At 37.0% G+C, this 24464-nt stretch overlaps 4 protein-coding genes across 5 annotated transcripts; 1 reads left to right on the top strand and 3 right to left on the bottom strand.

Annotated features, from left to right (window-relative positions):
- Positions 1–2333: 2333 nt before the first annotated feature.
- LOC147299361 (uncharacterized) lies at positions 2334–3767 on the top strand. Its single transcript, XM_086234486.1, has 3 exons — positions 2334–2418; positions 3108–3594; positions 3685–3767. The coding sequence occupies exons 1-3, from the start codon at positions 2368–2370 to the stop codon at positions 3699–3701; spliced, it is 555 nt and encodes a 184-aa protein (XP_086090612.1). The 5' UTR covers positions 2334–2367; the 3' UTR covers positions 3702–3767.
- An 11631-nt stretch (positions 3768–15398) lies between these two features.
- On the bottom strand, positions 15399–16278 carry LOC147299360 (uncharacterized). The gene is made up of 2 exons (XM_086230261.1): positions 15529–16278; positions 15399–15446 (listed from the first exon to the last, which is right to left on the bottom strand). Exons 1-2 carry the CDS (start codon positions 16276–16278, stop codon positions 15399–15401), a joined length of 798 nt encoding a protein of 265 aa, XP_086086387.1.
- A 614-nt stretch (positions 16279–16892) lies between these two features.
- On the bottom strand, positions 16893–17868 carry LOC147299359 (protein FAR1-RELATED SEQUENCE 5-like). Its single transcript, XM_086230260.1, has 2 exons — positions 17841–17868; positions 16893–17743 (listed from the first exon to the last, which is right to left on the bottom strand). Exons 1-2 carry the CDS (start codon positions 17866–17868, stop codon positions 16893–16895), a joined length of 879 nt encoding a protein of 292 aa, XP_086086386.1.
- A 1640-nt stretch (positions 17869–19508) lies between these two features.
- On the bottom strand, positions 19509–23705 carry LOC147299358 (F-box protein At2g32560-like). 2 transcript variants are annotated; one of them, XM_086234454.1, is made up of 6 exons: positions 23262–23705; positions 22226–22864; positions 22001–22080; positions 21725–21909; positions 21209–21283; positions 19509–19997 (listed from the first exon to the last, which is right to left on the bottom strand). In XM_086234454.1, exons 2-6 carry the CDS (start codon positions 22823–22825, stop codon positions 19810–19812), a joined length of 1128 nt encoding a protein of 375 aa, XP_086090580.1. In that variant the 5' UTR covers positions 22826–22864; positions 23262–23705; the 3' UTR covers positions 19509–19809. The 2 variants fall into 2 exon arrangements, with proteins under 2 accessions (XP_086090580.1, XP_086090575.1); XM_086234449.1 differs by having other exon boundaries at positions 22226–23705.
- Between the last annotated feature and the right edge of the window lie 759 nt (positions 23706–24464).

Below are 24464 nucleotides of genomic sequence, written 5' to 3'. Positions count from 1 at the left end.
AGAAAAAAAAAAATTTAAAACTTGTGTATAATTTTATCTCCACAAAAAAAAAAAATAAAAAAAAATTGACTCACACTGCCCATGAACTATAGATTTTTTGTGAAATGACACTTTTTTTTGTTAAAACTGGACATGTGACCCACATGTGGCCAACTTTTTAGGGCAAATTGGTCACTCTCTCTCTCTCTCTCATTTTTCTCTCCATTCCCTCTCTTCTCTTTCTAGATGGAGGCAAGAACAATAAGGGTCCGTTTGGGAACTTGTATTTCAAGAGGTGGATTTGGATTTGGGCTTCTCAAATTCAAATTCACCTGTTTGGGCTTATTTTTTAATTAAGGATTTGGATTTTGCCCAAATCCAGGATAGATTTGAAAGGCCAAAAACCGTGTATTTGAAATCACTTCTCAATATAGGTATTTGAAATCCTCAGTCCAATAGAAAATCTAACCCTATCTCACCTCCACACAAACCCAACCGCGCCACCACCTCCAGGCTTCGATCTGCTCATGCCGGCGTCGATGAGATCCTTCTAGCGTCGGCCACCTCTGTCGGGTTCGACTTCTCCGACCAAAAAGTTGTCTCACCATAACCTCAAACTCCGACCTCGCCTCCACACAATCACCACCTCCCTGAATCGATCTGCTTCTGTCGGTGTCGATCAGCTCCATCGGACCAAAGTCATACTCTCATCAACCATATTTGCAAAAGGTAATGTTCTCATTTCTTCTTAAGTTTTCTGATTCAATGTTGGTTGTGCTTCAAATTTAGGGCTAGTTTTCTTTTTTTGTTTATGGTTCTACATGTTTTTTTCTTATGGGGTTTCGTTTTTTTTGTGTTCTGGTGCTTTGTATTTCATTTTTGGGTCATTTTGGCAAAGCTTTGTGTTTGTTCCTTAAGAAATCCATCATTTACTAGCTTGTTTGACTACTATGGTGAGTTGTGTGTATGTGGGTTTTGCCTGTTGGACATGAGTTTACGAGTCTGCACCTTTTTCAAAGGTGGTCTTTAATGTTGCCCATCATTGAGTTTTTGTTGAAAGAATCCAAATGGGTTTTCCATGCCCAGAACAGTTTCGTAGTTATGTTAACAATCTACTGTCAGTGCTGACTGTGTGGTTAAAGTAGTGTTCTCCTTCTCTGTTAATCAACTCTGTCAATCTTGGTTGCGGCTGCTTTCAGCTTGAACTGACTAGATGTTGCTTGTATATGTAAAAGTTTAAAAACTCAGTTTAGGCAAATTAAGACATGCTATAACCCATTCAAACCATCTTGCTCAGCTTACTTGTAGCTCGGCATTGATGAAATTGGTGATTTAACTACTTCTATGGCTATTCTAAGCACATAATACATGCTAAAGCTCACATCACCTCCTGAATAGTTCGTATGCCTTTTTGTTGTTCATTTGAAGATTTATGTCCACTTGTATTCAGGGTAGATTAAGAAGTAAGAATCTGAACCAGCAACAATCTCTGTTGCATTAGCTCATTGTGCTTTTAGGCTTCTCTCATAGGCTTGATGATTGTTTTCTTTCTTATGTTATTCTTTCTAGTATCATATTGCAACTTAAAATTGGCTTGCACTTATAATTGTCTTGTTATCGTTGACTCTACTTTTTATTTGTTAAAATAAAAATGTGAGAGAGAGATAAAAGTCTAAACATGATCTCCTTTTCTTTTGTCTTGCATAAGTCCTCTGCTGTCTTGACAAACTTAGACAACTTTCTTGTTGACGAAACATATATATATATATATATATATAGATGATAGTGAAAAACAAATATATAGTTAGACAACTTAGACAACTTAGACACCTTGTCTTCATTTTTTATTTGTTTTACTCTACTTTTTTTTCTTTTTAATCAAGTTTTTTATTTATTTTTTTTCTTTCAGTTTGTATTAATCTATAGTTTTTTATTTATTTATTTTTATTGTTCACACAAATATGAAAAGATTTCTGCCACAAGCTCAAAGTAGTACTAAGTCACAAGCTCAAAGTAGTTCTAAGTCACAATCCCAATTGGAGGCAAAGTCAAGAAGATACCTCACATGGAACCCACAAATGGATACTGCAATGGCTAAAGCTTTATATGACCAAATGAATGCTGGTAATGAAAACTCTACCCACTGACCACTATTTTTGTGCTTAATTCCCAGTTTTTAACTAACTACAAACTGAATGAAGGTAACAAGGGTGATGGAGATTGGAAACTACAAGCATATCAAGCAGTTGTGGATGAGTTGAATGCAACTTTGCAACTTGGTTTGACAAAGGAGAATGTCAAGAACAGACTTAGAGCTTGAAAGAAACACTATGCTATTGTCACTGACATCAAGAGTCAAAGTGGGCTCACTTGGGACGAAGAAAAAAGATGGTTCCAATCTCAGCAGAAAATTTGAGTGTTTGGAATGACTATTGTGAGGTATAACTAAAAATTATTGCTATTTTAAATTCCAAGCTTCTTATGCTTTTTCATTTTCCATAAGCTATTTGTTAATTATGTGTGCTTAATTTGGCTAGTCTATCTCTTATTGCTCTTTTAAAACCCTTTTCTCCAAGGTAGCAAAATTTTTAATGGACAAAATTGTTACATCAATGCTTAGTTTTGTTTCTCTTAACTAGTACAAGTTAACATATTAGTATCAAGAATAAGCAGATATTTCAAGGCAATGACAAATACTAGATGTTAATTAACAAAGACGTGCAGGGATTTTCTTTTTAGCTTGCAAATAGTTTAATCTTCTTTTTCCCATATTTTACACTTATTCAGATGACTCACAAATTTATTAACTTATCATGCCTTGATTCAATTTGAGAAATTTAACACCATCAAAGAATTAAAGCTATTCATTTTCTACAGGTTATTCAAGTGTACACATTTGGGATGTCTAAATTTCCATAGGAATATTAGAAGATAGATATTAAGGGGAAAATCCAGAGAATAAGTCAACTTTTATGTTTACTTCATTGCTTATGAATTCAATCAATCTCATAGGTTGTACACATTGAGAATAAATTATACATCATTCCATGAGATGATGGTAAAATTTTTTACTAATGTGATGCATTGACTTCATCAATATTATACCTTATTTCCTGTTATTTTTATAGTCACATCTTGCTGCTCGTGGTTATCAAAACAAGGTTATTGATAATTGGGATGATATTGTGATGTTGTGTGGGAAAGATAGGGCGACTGGTGAAGGGGCAGAAGATGTTGGAAATGCTGAGCACATGATGGAGGCTGAAGAAGAAAATGAAGGTGATTTCATTCCTAACTCCCATGCTTCTACATATCCTGCAACTTCAACTTGTGACTCACATCCATATAAGAAAAAGAAAAAAGATCCAGTGGCACAAGCAATTGGTGATGCGGCAAACACCCTAAAGGAGTTTATGGCAAGTCAAGTGACCAAACAACTCAGAGGAGAGGAAGTACATAAAGTGGTTTCAGATATACCAAACCTTAATAGATTGCAAGTTTTTAAGGCCATACGAGTATTGATGGCTGGTAACACAGAAGAGTTTTCACTTTTGAAATCTCTTTCTGATGCCGAAAAGACCGAGTGGGTACGGATGCTTATTTGTCAATCTGAAGGTAATTTCTCTTCATTATCAATTTTACCTTTTTTTATTATTTTTTTTCATATAAACTATATTGATTAGGTGATTTGAGTGTATTTTTCAGGTATGGGAAACCAATGATTAAAGTGGTAGAAGATGAAGCCCTTGCATGTTTGAAGCTCTTTATGGAAAACATATTAGAACAACATTTCTTTGATGGTGTTGGATCTTTTTGTGAATAATTTTTGATATTATTTTAAACAATATTGTATCTGTTTTGGAACCATATGTATGAAGCTCCTATGTGGTTTGAACGATTTGTTATCCTTTTTTGAACAATATGTAGTGATTTCTATATAAAGTACAATTTAAAATGAGTTAGTTTTAAATTTATAGGTCATGGGCCTCATTTATAAGCTATCTTTGTAAGCTTATCATATGTTACCATAATGATATATTTAAATTAAAAATTTTCAATTGATATCCTCATATTTCATTTTTTTTATCCAAACAATAGGATTTGAAATACATGAATTTGAAATACATGAATTTAAAATACATGAATTTGAAATTCAAATACAAATCCAAATTCTCAATCCAAACGGGCCCTAAGGGTTTGCATAAGGGAAGCAAAATAAGGGTTTAGGAAAAAAAATTGAAAGGGGAAAGACATATAGATGAAAGGAAGGAGAAACAAACCAAAATGAAAGAGGCATACTACCCTGGAGAAGATAGCCACCGACTATCAAAACAACAAGGGAACATGGCTGAGATCAGAGCTGGAAGGAGAGAAAGTTCTAGAGAGAAGGCATAGCTTCTCACTCACTTTAATGATTGTTTAATGATCAATCTGATAGTATTGGTGAGGATTTTATTAAATTTTATCGGGATTTTTATCTCCAAAAGTTATTGATGCAATGAATGCTGATCTGTGTTTGCCTTTTACATGAACATAAATTGAAGTGGCACTCCATCAAATCGGGCCTACCAAGGCCCCGTGACCTTATGGGATGCTCATATTATTTTTTTGGAAATATTGGGCTATTTTGGGTGATGATGTAGTTGAGTTTTGTCTTGATGTTCTGAATAATGGGCAAGCCATGTTGGGTTACAAAGTTTTGGTCCATCAATTTATGTAACGTATTATATAAATTAATTTATATAGTGCTTGTGAATCGTCTTAGGGTCATTTGGTAAGCTCCATTGTTAAGGACTTCACTATTTTTTGAGACTGTCTTGGACTCTCTCGGATTGGCCTAAGATGGACTAAGTATTATCCTACGTTTGATACTGCATTAGACTAAAAAGATGGACTATCAAAATAGTGATAAACTATGTTTGGTGTTGTGTCAGACTAAAATATAATAAATAAATTTTTTTAATAATAAAATATAAATATCTATTAGATTTTTAGTATGAATATTGATTTCAAAATCAAACTTCAACAAAACAAAAACTATTTCGACTATACTACTTGAAGTCCCCTCAAGTAATACTTGAATGATACTCGAGAAACTATACAGGAAATGTGTATTTCAACTATCCTACTCGAGATCCCCTCGAGTAGTACTCGAAAAACTATATAGGAGATTTGTATTTCGGCTATCCTACTTCGATCGAGTAGAATGACAACCAAATTAAATTCACATTAAAGACAATCAAATTGCTCAAGGTTTTCCACCATTACAATAAAAGGATAATTATATAGTAAAGAAAGTGCAGCACTGTGGTGTTTCCAAGATGTGGCATGCAGCACTGTGGGTTTCCTAAGCCATGCCAGTCTTGCATAGCACGATGATGTGCTAAACCAACATTGTGAGCAAGGAAGTTACATTAATTTTGTCCACCAATCCTCTTCTAATTTATAAATCCATCAACAATAAATTCCTTGTGTAACTTTTCACTATAAATATTCTTAGATACTGAATATTCAAGCCAAGGAAATTGTGTGAACCAAACGTATTGAAATCAACAAGATTGTACTCCATCCAAGTGGCTTGGATACTCCTCTAATTTGGGTTGACATGGTCCAAGAAGCATATATGCTCTTCGAATATTGTCACGTTCATTAACTGAATACTCATATATTTGACGACGTAATCCCAGATCACGTTCAAGAGAATTAGTATCGACTTCTTGATCATAGACGACTCTTGGAGACTCAACTCCTTGAGAAGAGCCACAAGGCACCCCACTTGATGATTCATCGTACTTTTTTTTTTTTTTAGAAAATAAACATATTCTTTAATCTCTTTGGATTTCGATCATGACCCGACATTATAAAATATAACCTAGCTATAAGTTATATATAGATATAGTGAGCATAAAATAACATGGCAATTGGCAAAGAATAAATGTAGTGACTAATATTCTATGGCTAAGAGAACATTCCAAGATTTTAATCATCACAATAACAATGCATCGGTATTATAGATTTATAGAGACAAGAAATTTACTCCAACAAGGCACTACACCACAATAGCTAGGACAAGTGAGGCACTCCACCAAATGACCAACAAAGCAAATCCTATATATATACAATAACCAAACTAATCAAGTCCTAATTTACTAATACGTTAATCAAAATCAAGTCCTAATTTAATCATCAAATCCCTAATTTTAATCATATAAAATAATCAAATCCCTAATTTTAAAATTTGAGAATTAAAAAAATGAACAAAAAAGAGAGAGCCAAACACTACCTAGGAACTTGAAGTTGAGTTGTAGAGATTTTTCACAAAACTTGGAGAATTTATACTTGGATTGGAAGATGTGGTCCTGGACAGTGAAGAGAAGAGGATTGACGTGTTGAAGAATGAAGGGGACAAAGGAGAGAGAGAGAGAGAGAGAGAGAGAGAGAGAGAGAGAGAGAGAGAGAAACTGTGAAAGGGTTTCAAATGCTAGTGATTAGTGAAGAATTTGGGTAGTTGGGTATAAGTGGGTTGGGGTCAATATTTGGGGTGGGCTGAAGTGTCAAACTAAGCCTAGTAAAAAAAACAAATCCACATGGGCTACAACCCAGGTATTCCACAACGTGGACTCGTCACTGGATGTGAAGGAATGTGATGTTCGAGTTCTTAAATGGGTTTTTGAGCATTATGAAGTCGCATATGGCCAAAAGATTATTTGTCCTTTTATATGAACTTTTGTTTGCATAATAAATGGGAAAACTCTTTTTGTTTTTTTAGGAATAAGGGAAAACTCTATTTGTAATTAGATTATTGATTGTATAAATGTCCAAGGAACTTAAATAAAAAGTGCATGATCGAACTAATGAAGTTAGAGTGCCGAGATTTATTCTCATCTATATTTAGTTACTTAATCTTTCCTAGTCATATAATTGTTAACTAGACATTTAGTTACTTAACTAAGGAAGCAACTTTGTAGCGAGTTTGGCTACGGGGGTAGAGTTTGTGGAATGTGTTGATCATGTGGAGGCGTTATGCGGCTGGCTTTGGAGTGTCTCAATTTGCTCCAGTCTTTGTCCCCTGCCCTTGCTAGTATGAGGGTGATTCTCTTCAAGTTGTACAAGTTGTGCATATGGGAAGGGAGGATTTGTCCTTTCTTGAGCAGATTATTGATGATATTGGCTTTCTATTAGGCATTTTAGTAGACCTGGCAAATGGGTCGTGTTTTGCGGGTTTGGGTCAAACCTGGCATGACTCATTAGGGTTAATGGGTGACCCAACACGACCCATTAAATTTCGGGTGGCAAAAACCTCAACCCAAATACGACCCAAAAAATAACGGGTAAACACGACACAACCCGTTTTACCAGTTAAGAAAAAAAAAAAAACAATCAACCGTTACAGATCTACCTCAAAGTCCAAACACACACACACCCCTCCTTTCTTCTTCTTCTTCTTTTTCTTTCTTTTTTTTTTCTTCTCCTTTTTCTTCTTCCTACAAATACATATAGAAAAAAAAAAAACCTAAGAACCCATCCCCTTTACGATCTACAATCTCCAAACCCAGTAGTACCCACCTCAACTCTTTCTTCTTCTTTATTTGTCTTCTTCCTAGTTCTTACAAATTAATACATACATAAAATAAAAAATAATAAAAAAGCCAAGAAACACCCAGATTATCATATTGTGTTGACGAGGATGGAGGAGAAAGAGAGAGACGAGAGAAGAAATGGAGGCGCAGGTGGTGTCAACGAGGTTGGAGGCTAGGAGAGAGATCTTGGGGGGAGAGGGAGAGAAGAGAGAAGAAAGGGAGGTGCATGTTGAGGTCCTTGAGGCGTCAATCTTGTCGGCGAAGTCGCGGAGGAGAAGGAAGTGGCACGGGGAGAGAAAGGATAAAGAGGCGAGCTTGATGGTGGTGGTCTCACCTCAGAGAGAGAGAAAGAGTCAGGGGCGGCTGATTGCTGTGAATTAGGTTAGAAAGTTTAGGTATGTTTTTGTTAATTGTATACAATTACTTAAATGCTCTTATCTTAATGGGTCTAATGGGTTTTGCGGGTTGGCATTGACACGACCCGTTATCTTAACGGGTTGTTATCGGGTCAACACAATTTTGACATGACCCAATAACCACCAACCCAAACCCGCAAATTTATGGGTTATGTCGGGTCGTCTTAACGGGTTGGGTGATGTTTTTCCAGGTCTACGTTTTAGGGCATGTTTTGTACACCGTATTAGACTCAAGATTGGAGTAAATAGTCCATGTCAGTTGTTTGGAGTCAACTTGTATTATTTAATTACCTGACTATATAAACTGGACTGAGCTTTTAATACTCTCCTTACTTGACTGGCTAATACAACATACATACACAGGATTAGATAATACACGCTTAATTATAAAGACTTGAGAAAACAAAAACATGCTTTCTACATGAAAACCAACAGACGCTCTTTTCATTTTCTTCTCCCTAGGGTTCTTCTCTGCTATCTTCTCCACAGGTTATTCTCTTCTCTCTTCTCCAAGTATCCATCTCTCACTCTCTCTAACATGCTTCTTCTCTCTTCATCTTATCTTTCTTTATATATTTCCTTTTTTATGCATGGTGTCTGATTATCTCTTCTTATCCTTTCTTTTAGATTTATTCAATAGATTTTATTACATTTTTGTGGGAATTAGGTTATGATTTTTTCTTCAAAGTTTTTCTTGGCAATGTTTTTCTTCAAATAGGGTTTTGTTTATCTTCTTTAAAGTTTTTCTTCAAAGTTGCAGACTTGTACTTGTATGTTTGTATTGTTAAGAGGGACTGCAGAGTTGGTGGGTTTTGTTGTATTGTTCTCATTGTACATGTATTCATGTGATGTTTTTTGTATTTTCCTAAACGTCCAATTAATGCATAGTTATCTATATTGCTTATACTAATCTTATTCCTTTATATTATGCCTAGATATGGATGAAATAAAGATTGTGGCATACTTTTATTATTAGATTGTGGTTCTTGCATATTATGGCTTCGTGCATGATGTGGTTCATGGAAAATTACAATTTTGAACAAAGGCGCCATGAAAGAAATGCCATTAGGAGTCAAAGATTTTTCAGGAATACAACTCGATCAAATATCTAGATAGCATTATAGGATTTGATGACATACAATGTGTGAACCAAACTAGGATGGATAGGAGAACTTTCCATTATTTATGTCAATTGCTCCGTGATGATAAGAGAGTGAAAACAAATGGTTCAATAACCATAGAAGAGCAAGTGTGTATGTTTTTACATACACTCGCACATCATGTGAAGAATCGTACTATGAGTAGTAGATTTTAGCGATCGGGGGAGACTATTAGTAGGTACTTCAATTCGATCTTGCATGGAGTGTTAAGACTACAAAGTAGACTTTTGAAGGTGCCGGAACCCATTTCGGATAATTGCACTGACAATAGATGGAGATGGTTTAAGTTAAAGTAAAATTAAATTAAGATTGGTCAGTTTAGTTAACACATTTATATTTTGAGTTTGTAAGGTATCTTATTCTTTTAATTGTGTAGAAATGCTTAGGGGCGTTGGATGGGACTTACATTAGGGTCGTGTCCCTGAACAAGATAAACCAAGATATCGAACAAAGATTGAACAATATGTTTATTATGTCTTCGGTTTAGATCTTGGCAAATAAAGATGTGCTTCTTTTCAGTCAATAAAGATGTGCTTATATACTATGTAAAACGTATGACCCTAAGTTCTACAATTATGAGAATGGGTTAGTTCATGTCCTCTTGTCCTATAGATTTTGGCAAAAACAAAAGAAAAAAAAAATTTCTTGTTATATGAATCTTGCCAAAAATAATTTATGTCATATGAATTTCAATTTCCACTAAGTTATCAAAGAATTTTAAAAAATAGTCTGATCCGTTGTAATCCGATGAAACACCAAACACAATATAACTTAGTTAAACTGTTTATCCGAAACAGTACGCCTGATAATATTCTGAATAAACAGTGAATACTCTCCGGAACAGATTAATACTATCCAAGGGTTTAAATTTCGATTTTAGGGGGTCGAAATCGAAACGCATTTTCGTCAAATTTTCGTGATAATTTCGCCGAAATTATCGAAATTCTCAAAATTTCGACAAAATTTTCGACGATCTCAGATCGAGGGAGCAAGAGAGGACGGCGGCATGAGGGAGATGAGGGAGAAAGAGATAGAGAGAGGAAGAGATGAGCGGCTGGAGCTTGGAAGCAGTGGCTTTTAGGTGGGTTTCGGCGGCAGTGAGCTGCGGCAGGGGGAGAGGAGGGAGAAAGAGATGAGGGTGAGGGTGGGTTGGTGATGGAGATGCAGAGAGAGAGAGAGAGAGATAAGAGGAATAAAAGTGAGAGAGAGAAAAAGAGAGAAAGAGAGAGAGAGAGAGAGAGAGAGAGAGAGAGAGAGAGAGAGAGAGAGAGAGAAGCTGCACAGGCGGAAGGAAGAAAGAAGAAGAAATGAGAAGAAAGAGGAGGAAGAAAAGAAAAGGAGAAAAGGAGGAAAAGGAGAGTCACGGCCCACGAGGAAAGGAAAGGAAAAGAAAAGAAAAAAAAAAAAAAAAAAAAAAAAGGTTTTCTTTGATTGGGGTTTAGGACTTTTGGCCAATTGAAAAGAAAAAAAATGGTTTGGGATTTCGTTTGGCCGTTTTGGGGGTTTTTTTTAATTTTTTTTAAACCCTAAACTAATAAACTCTAATATATTTTTATATAAAAAATAATTAAAAATACCTTAAAGGGCCTAAACTCTAATATCATATACGATATCTTAAACAATATAGAGTATAGATTATAAAGTATATAGGGTTTAATATATAGATTATAGACTATAAAAAGTATTAGGGTATATAGAGTTTAGTATTAGGATTTAGTGTATAGATTATAGAATATAAAGAATATACTAATTTCATTTATTCATTATACTAATTTGATTTAACAGTATTTGCCTTCAGTGCGCATTATATTTATCTTATATCACATGAAACTTACTATATAATTTGGTTTTTTCAATATTTTTATCAATGTAGTAGATAATATGTTAAATAAACATATGGTAAAGTTTCACTCAAAATTTATGTATTTTGATAACAATTTCCGTCGTTTCCGTCTAATTTCTGTCAGAATTTAAAAATTTTCAAAATTTCCGTCGAAATTTTTATCGAAATTTCCTCGAAACCCGAAATTTTATTCCTTAATACTATCCGACATAAATTAGTCAATATAATTTGAAATACCAAATGAGCCCTTAGGGGTTTTTACTAGAGCTCATGTTCCTCATCGAGCCAATACAATGACTCATAGATTAGCTTGTTATGTTATGTCTTTTTCTTCGGTGTGTCTAGAAAAATGAGGCTTTTAGGGCCCGTTTGGTATCCTACTAAAATTTTTTTTTTTCAAAAATTAAGATTTATTTTTTAAATGTGAGTTTTCAAAATAAAATTTAAAAATTTAAAAATGTGTTTGGTATGAAATTTGAAAACAATTTTTAAATTTAAAAAATGATGATAGCTAAGAAAAAAGGAAGTGTAAAAAAAAAAAAGAGAAAAACGATGTTTTATCATTTTTAAAAAGAGACATGTTTTTGAATTTTTTTTATAAAAACTGTTTTTGAAAATGGTCTACCAAACACATTTTCTTGACTAAAATTTATTTTTTTTGTTTTTGAAAACAAAAAATAATTTTTGAATAGAATACCAAATAGGCCCTTAGTTTTCACAATTTTTTATTTTATTTTGGTAACCAAACAAATATATTAACTAAAGGAGGCAAAAGCCCATGACAATCAAACCTAGAGGAAAAATAACCAATTGGACCGCAACTTTTGGGTAAAATAAATTGTTGTCAGGTCCTAATAAGTTAAGAGTTGTTTAAAGGGGGGGGCTATGCACACCACCATTTTGTGCTGAGTTCACCACCCCCATGTACAATTTTTTTAATTTCTACTGAGTTAACCACCTTAAAATGACAGAAATACTCCTAATTTCACAAAATACATCATTTTTACTATCTAAACCCACCTACCCCACCCAAAACAAACCCCCACCAGTATACCCCACCCTTGCCTACCCGCAGACCCCACCCCCTGGCCTACCCGCAGACCCCACCCCCGCCTACACGCCACCAGTCGCCGGTCCTCCCCGCCGTCGCCGGTCCTCCCCGCCGTCGCCGTTCCTCCCCGCCGTCGCCGGTCCTCCCCTACACGCCATCAGGTGGTTGCTTTCTCCCTCTTACTCTCCCTTACTCACTCTCTGTCAACACTGAAATTTTCGGGTTTAGGGTTGTATAATGCATTAATATATATATTTGGCCTTCCAATTACACAGATATGTGATATTTTAAAGAAATTAGAATGAGATTTTGAAAGTGGGTGTCTGCAAAATAGGATCTGATTTCGAATTTCATTCGGTACTGGTGTACCGAAATTTCTTAACTTGTTCGGAAGTATACTGTCGAATTATTTCAAAAAATTCGGCAGTATACTTCCGAACAGAATTTGGTGGAAATGTGTTTCCAAATTCATTCGGTAGTTCAGTTCCGAATTATTTACATTTATTCGGTAGATATCCTCCGAAAAATCAAATGTCATTCGGTGGGTCTCTGTCGAATGAATATATTGATTTAACTGTTGCTGGTTCCATTCGACGGGCATCTGTCGAAACATTGATATATGTTCGGTGGGTGTCTGTCGAATGGATCTTAATATTTCGGTGGACATCTATCGAATAGATCTGAAATTTTCGGTAGACATCTGTCGAATGACATGAATATAAAATATTTTTACATACACTTTTCTCTTATTCTATATTTCATGATAACTTATATTCTCTGTATTCTAAACATGATTTCAATTTTTGAATATAGGTATGGATAAGAGAGGGGCATCATCTAGAGGTAAATCTGCTCGAGGCGAAACTTGTAGAGGTAGATCTTCTAGAGGTGGTGCTGCAAATGAAGATCGAACACGTCCTACAGCTTCAGAGAGGCGTAGGAGGACGGGCAAAACAATTTACGAAGAGAGGGGGGATGATGTCCAGCCGGAAGAGAATGTAATAGAAGATGACAACAATGATCTAGATGGGCCTTTCCCTGGAGGTCCCACTGATATGTCATTGCTTAGGAGCTTCAACAGTCACATTGCTGCCTCCATTTGGAAAAATGAGGTATTAGAGATTATACATAATGACTTATATAATTTAAAATTTTATAACTATATAGTTTGCAATATTGTAATTGACTTGTGGCTTGTTTTTGAAAATAGGAACGTGAGCCCCTAAGATGCATGTCCAAAACAACAAAGCTGCGCACATGGGACTTGTGGAGTAGAAATGATAATAACAATGTGAAGGGGTATGTGATTAGATCTGGGCTCGGACCACTGGTGTCATGCTCGTACCGTACTGTTGATAAGGTAGTGGTCTCAGCCTTTGTTGAGAGGTGGCAGCCTGAGACTAATACTTTCCATATGCCATTCGGTGAGATGACCATCACACTAGATGATGTGTCAAACATTTTGGGAATTCCGGTTGTGGGTTTATCACTTTCTACACCCCCTCATGATCATATTGCATCAAATTTGTTATTGAGAACATACTTAGGGGTGAGTGAGGCAGATGCCACATTGGAGTTGGATGACTATTCTGGTGAGTATGTGCGTCTCGAGTGGTTACGGTCGAGGTTTGGCCATGTGTGTGATACAGATGATGATGAGCTAGTGAGGTGTGCTGCTAGAGCCTATTTATTGTTCTTATTGGGATGTACCCTTTTTGCCGATAAGACTGGCACAAGGGTACAAGTCCAGTATCTACGATTACTTACTAATCTCGAAACCACTAGCCATTATGCATGGGGTGCAGAGGCCTTATCTTTCCTATATCGGCAGTTAGGTGTTGCTTCTAGGTCTAAGGTTAAGCAAATGTGTGGATATATGACCTTGTTGGAGGCATGGGTGTATGAGCATATGCACCATATTGTTAGTCCGGACTATGACATTAACTACTTAAAGAGTAGCCCCCGTGCGCTCCGATGGACTCCGAGGAGGGATACCGGGACAACTTGTGAAGATGTGCAGAAACTGAGACAACGACTTGACGATTTGAAGGCGGATGAGATATATATTTATAGTGATAATGAAAAATTAGACTTAATTTTGCATTTGTTGCTCTTGGATGAATTATTTGATACTAACTTATTTTTGTTTTTTTCTTTCTTCAGGTTATATGGGAACCCTACAAATCCAGTAGACAACAACATCCATTACTAGATGTGGCATTTTACACAGGATTGATCAAGTGTTTCGACATTGTGGAGCCGTATTATCCGGAGAGAGTCTTAAGGCAATTTGGACGGGTACAAACGATCCCCCCTGCACCACGTGCTCCTCAGCGTGGTGGACGAGGTGCTTATGCACAATCGTACAATCCCTTTTACGAGTACTTTGATAGTACGTGGGAGAGATGGCCGGACCACTTATTGTCTGAAGATAGTCGCAGTGTACCAGTGAAGGCTCTATCTGACACCGTTGACGGCTACCTCCAGTGGTTCCATTATGTATCTCATCCGTACATCCAAAATCCAGCACTTCGGACTGCATTTGACCCCCACAGGATTTGGCAGGGTATGGATCCAAAGGCTTAAATTTTGAAATTGGTGGTGAAAATTGTTTATTTAGTCTCAAATTGGCTTATATTTTGACAGGGTATATAAATTGTTGCTTATATATGATTTGTTACTTACAGGACTGTGTTGACCGTATGTTGCATATCACTCGCCCTATTGTGGCATTGGGCGAGGATGAGGCCACAAGGCGTCCCTCTCACCTTTACAGGGCGATTGACAGTCTGCAACATATCTTGGAGGGCACACACTTGAGCAACACCATGACATACCAGCGCCGCACTCGGTAGTGATCACTCGCTTTCATGTTCATAAGTTTTTTTGATATGGCTGTCATTTTATAGACATGAATCATAATTGGTTGGCAGACATGGATTATGGACAAGTTGATTTTAGGTAAATGTAAGAAAATGGTGGCATGATAACTCGTATGTATCATATCATGTACTATTATGGACAAGTTGATTTTAGGTAAATGTAAGAAATTGCATAAAAACAATCCGAACAAATATTGGAACACCACATATTATGATTGAAAGGGACAAAAACGTCATAACCACATATTATGATAATATTATGCATGAGTCAATATCTAATAAAGGTTAATATCATCTCACATACATGGTACGTACGCCATAAAGGTTAAAAACAAATCACTAGGTTTAATTCAGTTGAAATTCAATCATTATCAAGAGACACAATTTCCGGCGTAGGCACGTCACCATTAATTCGCTTGAACTCCTCAAGGCGATTTTCATATCCAATGTACCAACCACGTGCGGCATACGCGTCGGCATGTTTATGTCAATCATCTGAAATAGGTGGCATAGGATGGCCCGGGGACAAGTGTACCTACGCATATTAATTAAGTGAATAACTTAGCAATGACAATTTTTCTACTATAAATTTACAATTACACAATCTATAGCCGTACCTGTACAAAATGATCACCGTTGACAAAACCAATGCAAATCTCACGGAGCTCAACGTCCTGATGTGCTTCTGAGTGTGCATATAGTGGGAGACATGTTAGGCATAACGATCTACATAAATGGATCACGGTTACACCATAACATGTGGCGATAATATATCCCATCTCGGGCATGGTCATCCAATGATCTCTGGGTGCAGGGGTGTCATCAAAATAGTCAAGTACCCTCTGAAACTCCATAACTCGCTCGCGCACATGGAAAACTGACTCAAACAAAGCCGGTGTATGTAGCAGTGTCCTGAATAAGTCTGTGCGTACCTTTCGCCAAGCATCCACTCCAAATCCCATAGCTGCAGCTACAACTCTATATCCACAATTACCATCTGGTAAGACGTTGGTTACACCAGAAATGTACAGTCTCATGATGGGTTGAAATTGGTCTATATACCGATGTGGCTGAGCAAATGGAATGGGCGAACTCGTCTTCACTTTGTTGGCCCGTTTTTTTAGTTTCTTTTTTGGCGAGGTACAGCCAACATTGCCAATGAACGGTGAGGGTGAATGACTGTCACAACCGGAAAGTACGTACTCAAATGCAGATGGCAAACGCTTAGTAGAGGTTTCAGCTTTACTTGGGCGGCCCCTAGTCTTGGTCTTCACTTGTGGTTCCCTCAGAGTAGTGGAACTTGGATTCATAAGCTCTTCTAACTTCAAACTTATGTGCTTCTGGGTGTCTACATCTTGCTCTTCCATCCATTTTATTAGTCTATCTACTGTGGCATTAACTGGAGGATCTGAGAGTTTTGTGACCTCCGGTTCCCTATTGTAATCCAACTTTCTCCAATAAGGATGAAGGGAGTCAAGTGGAATAGGCCGGTTACGTCGTCTATACGACAAAATCTCATGTGCACATGGCAACTCGTGTGTCCGACGAATGGTGCAATCACATGGTAAGGCACCTCCAATCCATTCAGCCCTGTACAATATGAAAGAAGTGAATAAATTATTGGTACAAACTAAATAAGTGTTTAATGCGTAGAATGAAGGTTAGTTAGTGAAGGTACCTCCTTATCTCACAACCAATTATATTCAATGCTGTATCTGATATATAGCCTAACAATTCCTTCATCTCCTCATGTTTCCTGACACTATGCTGGATAAAACAACGGTTTTTCTCAAATGATGCCTTAATGTGTGTATGCTGCAACTCTATCAATGTATGAATATGCTGCCATGATAACTCAAAACTAAGCTGACTAGTGCCAAGTTCCTTCTTTAACCTTGAATGTGCACTTTCAGCCCTGTTCGTAACAAGAAGTTAGTATGTGTGTCTAAGCATATAACAAGTCAATGATAACAAAAATAGACTACCTGTTCGAAGTGGTGTTACGAAGGTGCATACAAGCATCTGTCCATGCAGCCACAAACCTCTCCTTATAAGGTATCAACCAACTATCCTTAATGTACTCAATAGCTCCGGCGTATGAACAAAACTTGGTTTCCATGTCACGCAAACGACTCACATACTCATCATCGCTGTCCGATCCAACCAAACAATTCCAGGCACCATTAAACTTCTCCCAATGGTCAACCGTACCAAACAACTTCCTGCAATTTTTCAACACATTTTTGCTAATGTGCCATCTACACAATAAATGTCTGGCACTAGGAAACACTTTAGGGATTGCAGACATGAGTGCTAGTTCCCGATCCGTGACAATCACGTTAGGAAGACAGTCATCATTCAATAAAGACCGTACTCTACCCAAAGCCCATGTATAATTATCCTCCTTCTCAGAACATATATAAGCGAATGCAACAGAGAATGTCATGCTAGTGGAAGTCACACCCACAATCTCAAAAAGTGGCCAACGGTACCTATTAGTCTTATAAGTGCAATCCATTATCAGTACATGCGGAAATGCACGTAATATATCAACACTCTCAGGATGAGTCCAAAACAGGTCAGTCACAACATCACCAGAACTTCTATGCCACTCAACATAATTATGTTCTCTCAGCTTAGTTAGCAATACTTGCATCTCTGATCTACCGGCCCTCTCGATGACCCTATGTCTTTGCCTGGCATTGTATACTGTCTTGATGATTGATGTATTCTGTGGATTCTTACTTTTTATGGTCTTCAATATATCTTTCGGTTTCACCAAAGTCTTGGACAAAGCAACTAACAATGAATTCTCTTCTTCAGTTAATCTGCCTGCGAATGAATGCCCTTCAATATACTCTGAAACTACATGGTTATGCACTCCACATGCAACCTCCAACTCCCATTGATCACCACATCCAGTGTTCACCGCCTTCAACGAGAATGGACATCCACATTTCTTCGAACGGGTGTCCTTAGAGTCATCAGAAACCGGTTGCTTACGGCTAGCAGCATCGGATGTTTGGTCGCCTGAATCTGACTTTGATGACTTTCTTGATCTATTTGGCTCATATTGACCATTTCTCTCACAAGCAAATTTGATCCAAGCTCTCTTACCACGAACCCCGCCTGCATCAGACCTTCTAATGACAATTACCATGTTGTTCCTTTTTCCTTGTGCACGAATCCAACTAACCATTGAATCCTTACTTTGAAACACCTACACATGATAATTATATATATTCTTTACAATTCATATTTAGTTATGCATAAATCATAATTCTCGGCCATACAAACAATGTTTACCTCCGCTGTTGTGAATTCATTGGTGTAGTCAAAATTGCACCTTCCTTCAACTATACTAAGTTCGGTGGAAGCATCCACTTGCTGCTCCTATTCAGCAAAAAAAAAAAAATAAATAATTTTTGTCCCATTATTCGATGGGAAGCCACCGAAAATATCACATATATTCGGTGGCTAAGTACCGAATATGCAAACAAAGTTCGACAATTGACTACCGAATGAAACAATTATACGTTGGTCATTCGGGAAAAAAAGTAGTTCTGTCCCAATATTTGACGGGAACCCACCGAATAAATCATATATATTCGGTGGCTAAGTACCGAATATACCAATATAGTTCGACAACTATCTACCGAATAAAACTATTTAAAAAACTATACGTTTTTCATTCGGTGGATATCTGCCGAACGGTGGTATAAACTTCGGTGACAAACCACCGAATGTATTGCCATTTTTCGACGGGCATCGACCGAACAAATGTGTAAAAAATTGACATTACATTTATAAACGGTGGATACCTACCGAAATATGTACATTTATTCGGTGACCATCCACCGAAATATAATGCATATTTCGGTACTGGTTTACCGAATAACAACACGAACTCACAGTTTTTCAGCCGCGAAAAAATTCAAAAAAACTCAAAAAAAACTCAAACTTACTTCATTTGATGACTCCAAATTGTCGTTCTGATTGTCTATTTGTCAAAAGTAGGTGATTTGGATACAATGAATTTGTTTACAAAAACAATCTATGTCTAGGGTTGGTTGAAGATGGTGGTGGTGGTAGAAGAGAGTGGAGTGTTGTTTGATGATGGTGGTACACGTGGGTGGAGCCAGCGGGTGAGATTGTTTCAAACAACAATCTATATCTAGGGTGGAAGGTTGATGATGGTGGTGGTGGAAGGTGGAAGATGAAGGTTGAAGATGGTGGTGGTGGAAGGTTGAAGATGGTGGTGAAGATGATGGTGCTCCTCAGCTGGTGGTTGAAGATGGTAGGGGGTGTTGGGAGAAAAATTGTATCCCAAATATTAGATGTCCTTTATGGTCATTTTGCTATAGGGTAAATATGTCTTTTATTAAATTAAATCTAGGGTGGTCAACTAAGTAGAACAGGGTGGTCGGAATAGCCGCCCCCTTGTTTAAATTCTAGTGGATGGCTGTATGGATGATGTGGTCAGCAGCCCAATTAAAGAATTCTTCCTAGATATTGATGTTCATTTGGTGGTTGCTAATAACCCAGCTGCTAATGAAAAAGGTTGCTAAGAAGTGGAGGGTATCAACTTTCTATGACCTCGAAATGGAGATTATCAACTAAAATTATACAATATCGTGGGGTAATTATGTTTACATTAATTGGAGGCAATGTACAGGAACATAATCCCATAAAATAGCCCAATAAATCTCCCACGAAAAAAATAGTAGAAGAAAATGGGAACAAGGGTCTCCACATCAATGTAGTTGAATGAGAAACCCACTTGTATTAGTTGTATATGCAAGTGGATTAATAAATTCAATTGATTGATCAGAATATTAAAAAAAAAAGAAAAAAAGAAAGGCATATATATATATATCTGAAAGCAGAGTCAGCCGAGGCTATTCCAAGACTTGAGTTGGCCAAAGGTGCTTCCACGTGGAAATCTCTTCCTTGGTGTTAAGCTTCCTGATTCCTCCGTAAAACCCATCTGCCTCATTTCCTTCCTCTCTGTGCTCTTTTCTGTTGATGGTTGTGCATCTCCACCTTGATCCACGCGTGTACTGGTTGAACTCCAGCACCACATTGTCTGTTCACAAATTATTAATTAACTCCGTTTTGCCAATTCACTAATTACATAGACAAAACAAAAAGTACAATCATGATCAATATTAATCTATCACAAATTCCTTAATCCACGTGTGATCTGCATGAAATTCTATACGGAAATTCTATATGCATTTCTATGTAAGAGTGTGTCAACTTATACAGTAATACGGCGCCGTCTTCTACAATGACATGCTAAGAATTGCCTTATAGGATTCCATTCGAAGCACGTAACTGACTATATATAAATTATATAATGGCCAAACTTTCAAATTTAATAGCTGTCAAGAAAAGTTGGCCCATTATAATATAATATATTGCAACATGCCTCGTCACATCTGAACTCAAAGCACTGACTCAACATGTACAGAAATATTTGATCTGTAATTATTTCAATAATTTTCCTAGACAAAAATAAGAGGACAAAATGGATTGGAACCAATTATATAAGCAGTTTTCTGTGGCCGAGAATTATGCAAAAGTAATCTCCTTTCCTTCCAAAACATAGTTGCATTGCTATATTTTATCATATACAAAAAGTAGTTAGAAAGCATTATAGTATTGCTAATAGTTTTATGATTATATCATCACCAACATTATCATAATTAATGTTATTTTTCCTCACAATTATTGTTTGTTTGTGGTGGGAGGAGGATACAAATCTCTTGCAAGATAGCTTTGACTGGTTGCAAGTAGCCCCACAAAGCACCAAGATTCCAAAATTAGGCACTGAAACAGAGACTCTAGGGAACATTGTGCTCTTTCATTGTGGTTGGCCATAAATATTCTGCTGAGACAAAGTTATCACAATGTTGGTGGAACTTATGACATTTTGACAGTGATATGTCTTGGGGTCCGATCAAATAAGCATAAAAAAGGGTGGTCCATCTATTAAAAATTGGGCATCAGAAAAGAAAGGGACAAGGTCAAGACTATAGTGTCTATTCTGTGAAAGTAAACTTTACATTCATATTATCCACAACTTGAGAGATGCCAATGTCAATGGCTTGGCTTGTCACAAGAATATAAAGATTGCAATAATAAAACTAGCATTAAAATTTGGTTTATCTTAAATTTTTTGCTGAAAATTCCAGCCAAAATTAGTTGTCAGATTCCAACAGAAAAATTTGTTTTCAGTCACATACAGAGCATAAGATTCTACTTGGAGGGGTAAAAAGAATGAAATCTACTCACTACTATTTGAACAAAGGCAGTAATCTTCATTCCCATCACATGATTCCAGGTGACCTACAATACCATACCACCAACCTGCAATACATAATGCAGCAAACCCCATCAAGCAATGAATAATTAGAAATTGAATTTACTTTGCATATTATTTGTGTTTTTGCAAATTAAAAGACTCAAATCTGTTTGTATAAGTTTGCCATTAAGATCTAAGCAAAAGTCATAGCTGTATAACATTAGATATTTACTGCTCAGGTTCTAATTGATGGATATTAGATGCCACTTAATCTTTAAGTTTCTTTGCAATGTGTCCTTTGGCCTATGCACTACATAATGGGAATTAAAAAAATTAAATTAAAGTTAGAAAAAAAAAAAAAGGATTTGAGAAAATATAAAACAAGATGCTTTCCAGTATTTGTATGAAGAACAAACCATAAGGAAACTCTAGATGACATAAAAGAGCTGTTAAAAAAAAAAGTGGAATAATTCAAAAGGGATTTGGATTTTGGAGGAAGAACAAACCATAAGGGAATTCTTTGTTTCTTCTCCACTGAATCTCAATATGGTCACCAGGGCGTAATTCTAGCAAACAGTCAGAGTCAGAGATATGAAGATCATATGGCGAAGTGTCAACTGGTGCTGCTCTAAGCCTCTCCCACGGCACACCATTCTCAATTGCAACTGCTCTCCTTCCATGAGGTGGGTACCTGCAAATTAGATAACCCTCATCAACAACTTATCATATACAAATGTATATCATAAGAAATATTTATGGGACAATCCCAATTGTCCAACTACCTGGCTTGGAAGGTGTCTGTGGGAGGATCATAGCTAAGCTCGGCGTCATAGCATGATAACATAAAACCAACATGCCCATTCTGCAACTCAGCACAAAAAATGTATATTTGAATTTTCAGGAAGGGAAACAAAGCTCATGATAAGCAGAACAGAATCCACTGTTTTTCATCAAACAACATTGATTGCAAACTCAATAGATAGGTAGGCAGATAGATAGATAGATACCTCGCGGTTATAGACTTGTGCAGGGAACCAGAACCTGCCAGTCTCAAGAGCAAGGTACCAAGACATGATGGAATCAGCTGTAAAAGAAGTGGTCTGCTTGGTGGTATCATCCACCTTGGATTTAATCCATGAGAAAGGCCAACCAAGAGACAGAATTCTCAAGAGGCCTTTTTGTCTGCCTTGCTTGGCATCACCCAAATCGGTTTTCGAAGCAACATGCCACTGCCAATCCCTGTAGGCTGCAGGGCCAATGACTCTGCCCCATTTCTGTTTCATGTGTCTCTCCCAAAGGTGGTCACTCATGCTTCTCTCCCTCAGAGAGCTACAAACACCCGCCATTCGAAAAAGCGCATCGGGAGGAAGTCTCGAGAGAATGCATTCCAACACCAAATCCGGCAAGTCCAACACAGACATCTCCGCGGTGGTGTCTTCAATGTGTTTGTTGTTCTCAACTTTGCAAGTTGTTAGAGTCTTTCTATGCAGGCACATTTTGGAAGGAAATTGCGACAGAAAACAAATCGAAATGAAGCTTTTCTTTGCCAAGTTGGATAGGGAGAGGAATGATGGTTGTTTCCAAAACCAGGGTGACAACAAGCACATCTCACAAGCCCATGGTGGGAGAGGTTTGAGAGGAAGAGTCTTGAAAAAGAGAAAGGAGAGACAAGTAATGAAGAAGTAAAGTAGCATTAGAAAAGGGAAATACTCTTGATGGTCAAACTCAAGTTTGGCCTATAAATGAATGATTATAAAGGTAGAAGATCAAATATTTGGAGGAACCAATTGTGGAACAGCAATGAATGGTAAAATACCAAAATGGAAGAGGAAGCTTGAATTGAATTGTCTTTCACTTAAAAATTATAAAAGCACAAGTGGGATCTTCAATTATATGGGTTTTTATTGGTTTCGATGAAGCCCACCAAACCCAACGGTGGGCCTCCTCCGCCGAAGTGTAATCAGATATAAATCATATAATTGGTGGTGATTGTAGACACCCCAATCAATCTAAAGAACAAAACCAAATTTGGTGGGAACTCACCTTAGCCAATCTAGAACCAAAAGGAAGCTAAAATACTTTGCTCTCTCTCCTTCAATCTAAATGGGTTGGTTGCCTCTCCTTTAAACTTTAAAGAACCCAGCCGTACAGACAACTCCAACAGCTGTCATTCAAAGAGAGGAAGAATGAGAGATAAAAAAAGACTGGAAGTCTGGAACCAAGAAGCTAATGGAGGTGGGGCACTCAGATCTGATATGGGTTTTCTGACACCTGGAATTCCCAAGAAAAAAATAATGATTAAGATAAAAGAAGTCTAGATACAGAGACCCATATCTCCAAAATCTTTGAATTTCTTTTGGAACAAATAAAATCTGGAAAACAAATAAATTGAAGTGGGAACAGATCTGGGTTGTTGGATTGGATCAAAAATTAGGTGCACCCAACACAACACCCCAAGATCAGTTTAACAGAGGAAATGTGTTTGTACCCAAAAATGACACTTGGGTTATTATTGGCCATTTCTCATATTGGCCATTTTTCATATTGGCCATTTTTCATATTGGCCATTTCTCACATTGGCCATTTTTCATATTGGCCATTTCTCACATTGGCCATTTCTCACATTGGCCATTTTTCATATTGGCCATTTCTCACATTGGCCATTTTTCATATTGGCCATTTCTCATATTGGCCATTTTTCATATTGGCCATTTCTCACATTGGCCATTTCTCATATTGGCCATTTCTCATATTGGCCATTTTTCATATTGGCCATTTTCGTGTAGTGGCTAAGAATATTTTCTTGGCCCATATACTCTTATTTGGTGGCTAACTTACTTTGGGGCCAATGGGTGTTTTAACCCACTCCTCTTTAAATTGTGGTTTAAGGGCCAATAATTGTTTAAGACTACTAGCCAATATGGCCCACGACCCAAAAGAAATTTTTAAGGCCAGTAATGAGACTATAAAATAGATGAACCCGTCTCAATAAAGGGGCCGGTAGAGATTTCCACGGCCCATTCGCATAATCAACTCCGAAAAATGAGTCCAAAATTGCTAGGAAGCCAAATCAAGCAATGAGTCCAACTTTGGAAATAATTCGGAAAGTTTTGCGAATAAAGTCACCTAGATGGACAAGGACTCAATACGATCAAGTAAAGGAATCCTACTATGGAAAGAATTTCAATCCTCATCAATAACGAAACTTGGCCGCCAAGAAGAAATCTCAGAAGTTCGAGTCCTACT

Source organism: Dryas octopetala, chromosome 1 (assembly GCF_963921425.1).
Source record: "Dryas octopetala chromosome 1, drDryOcto1.1, whole genome shotgun sequence".
Classification (NCBI taxonomy): Eukaryota; Viridiplantae; Streptophyta; class Magnoliopsida; order Rosales; family Rosaceae; genus Dryas; species Dryas octopetala.
The sequence above is the reverse complement of the archived record's forward strand: the minus strand, read 5'-3'. Positions and strand labels throughout refer to the sequence as shown.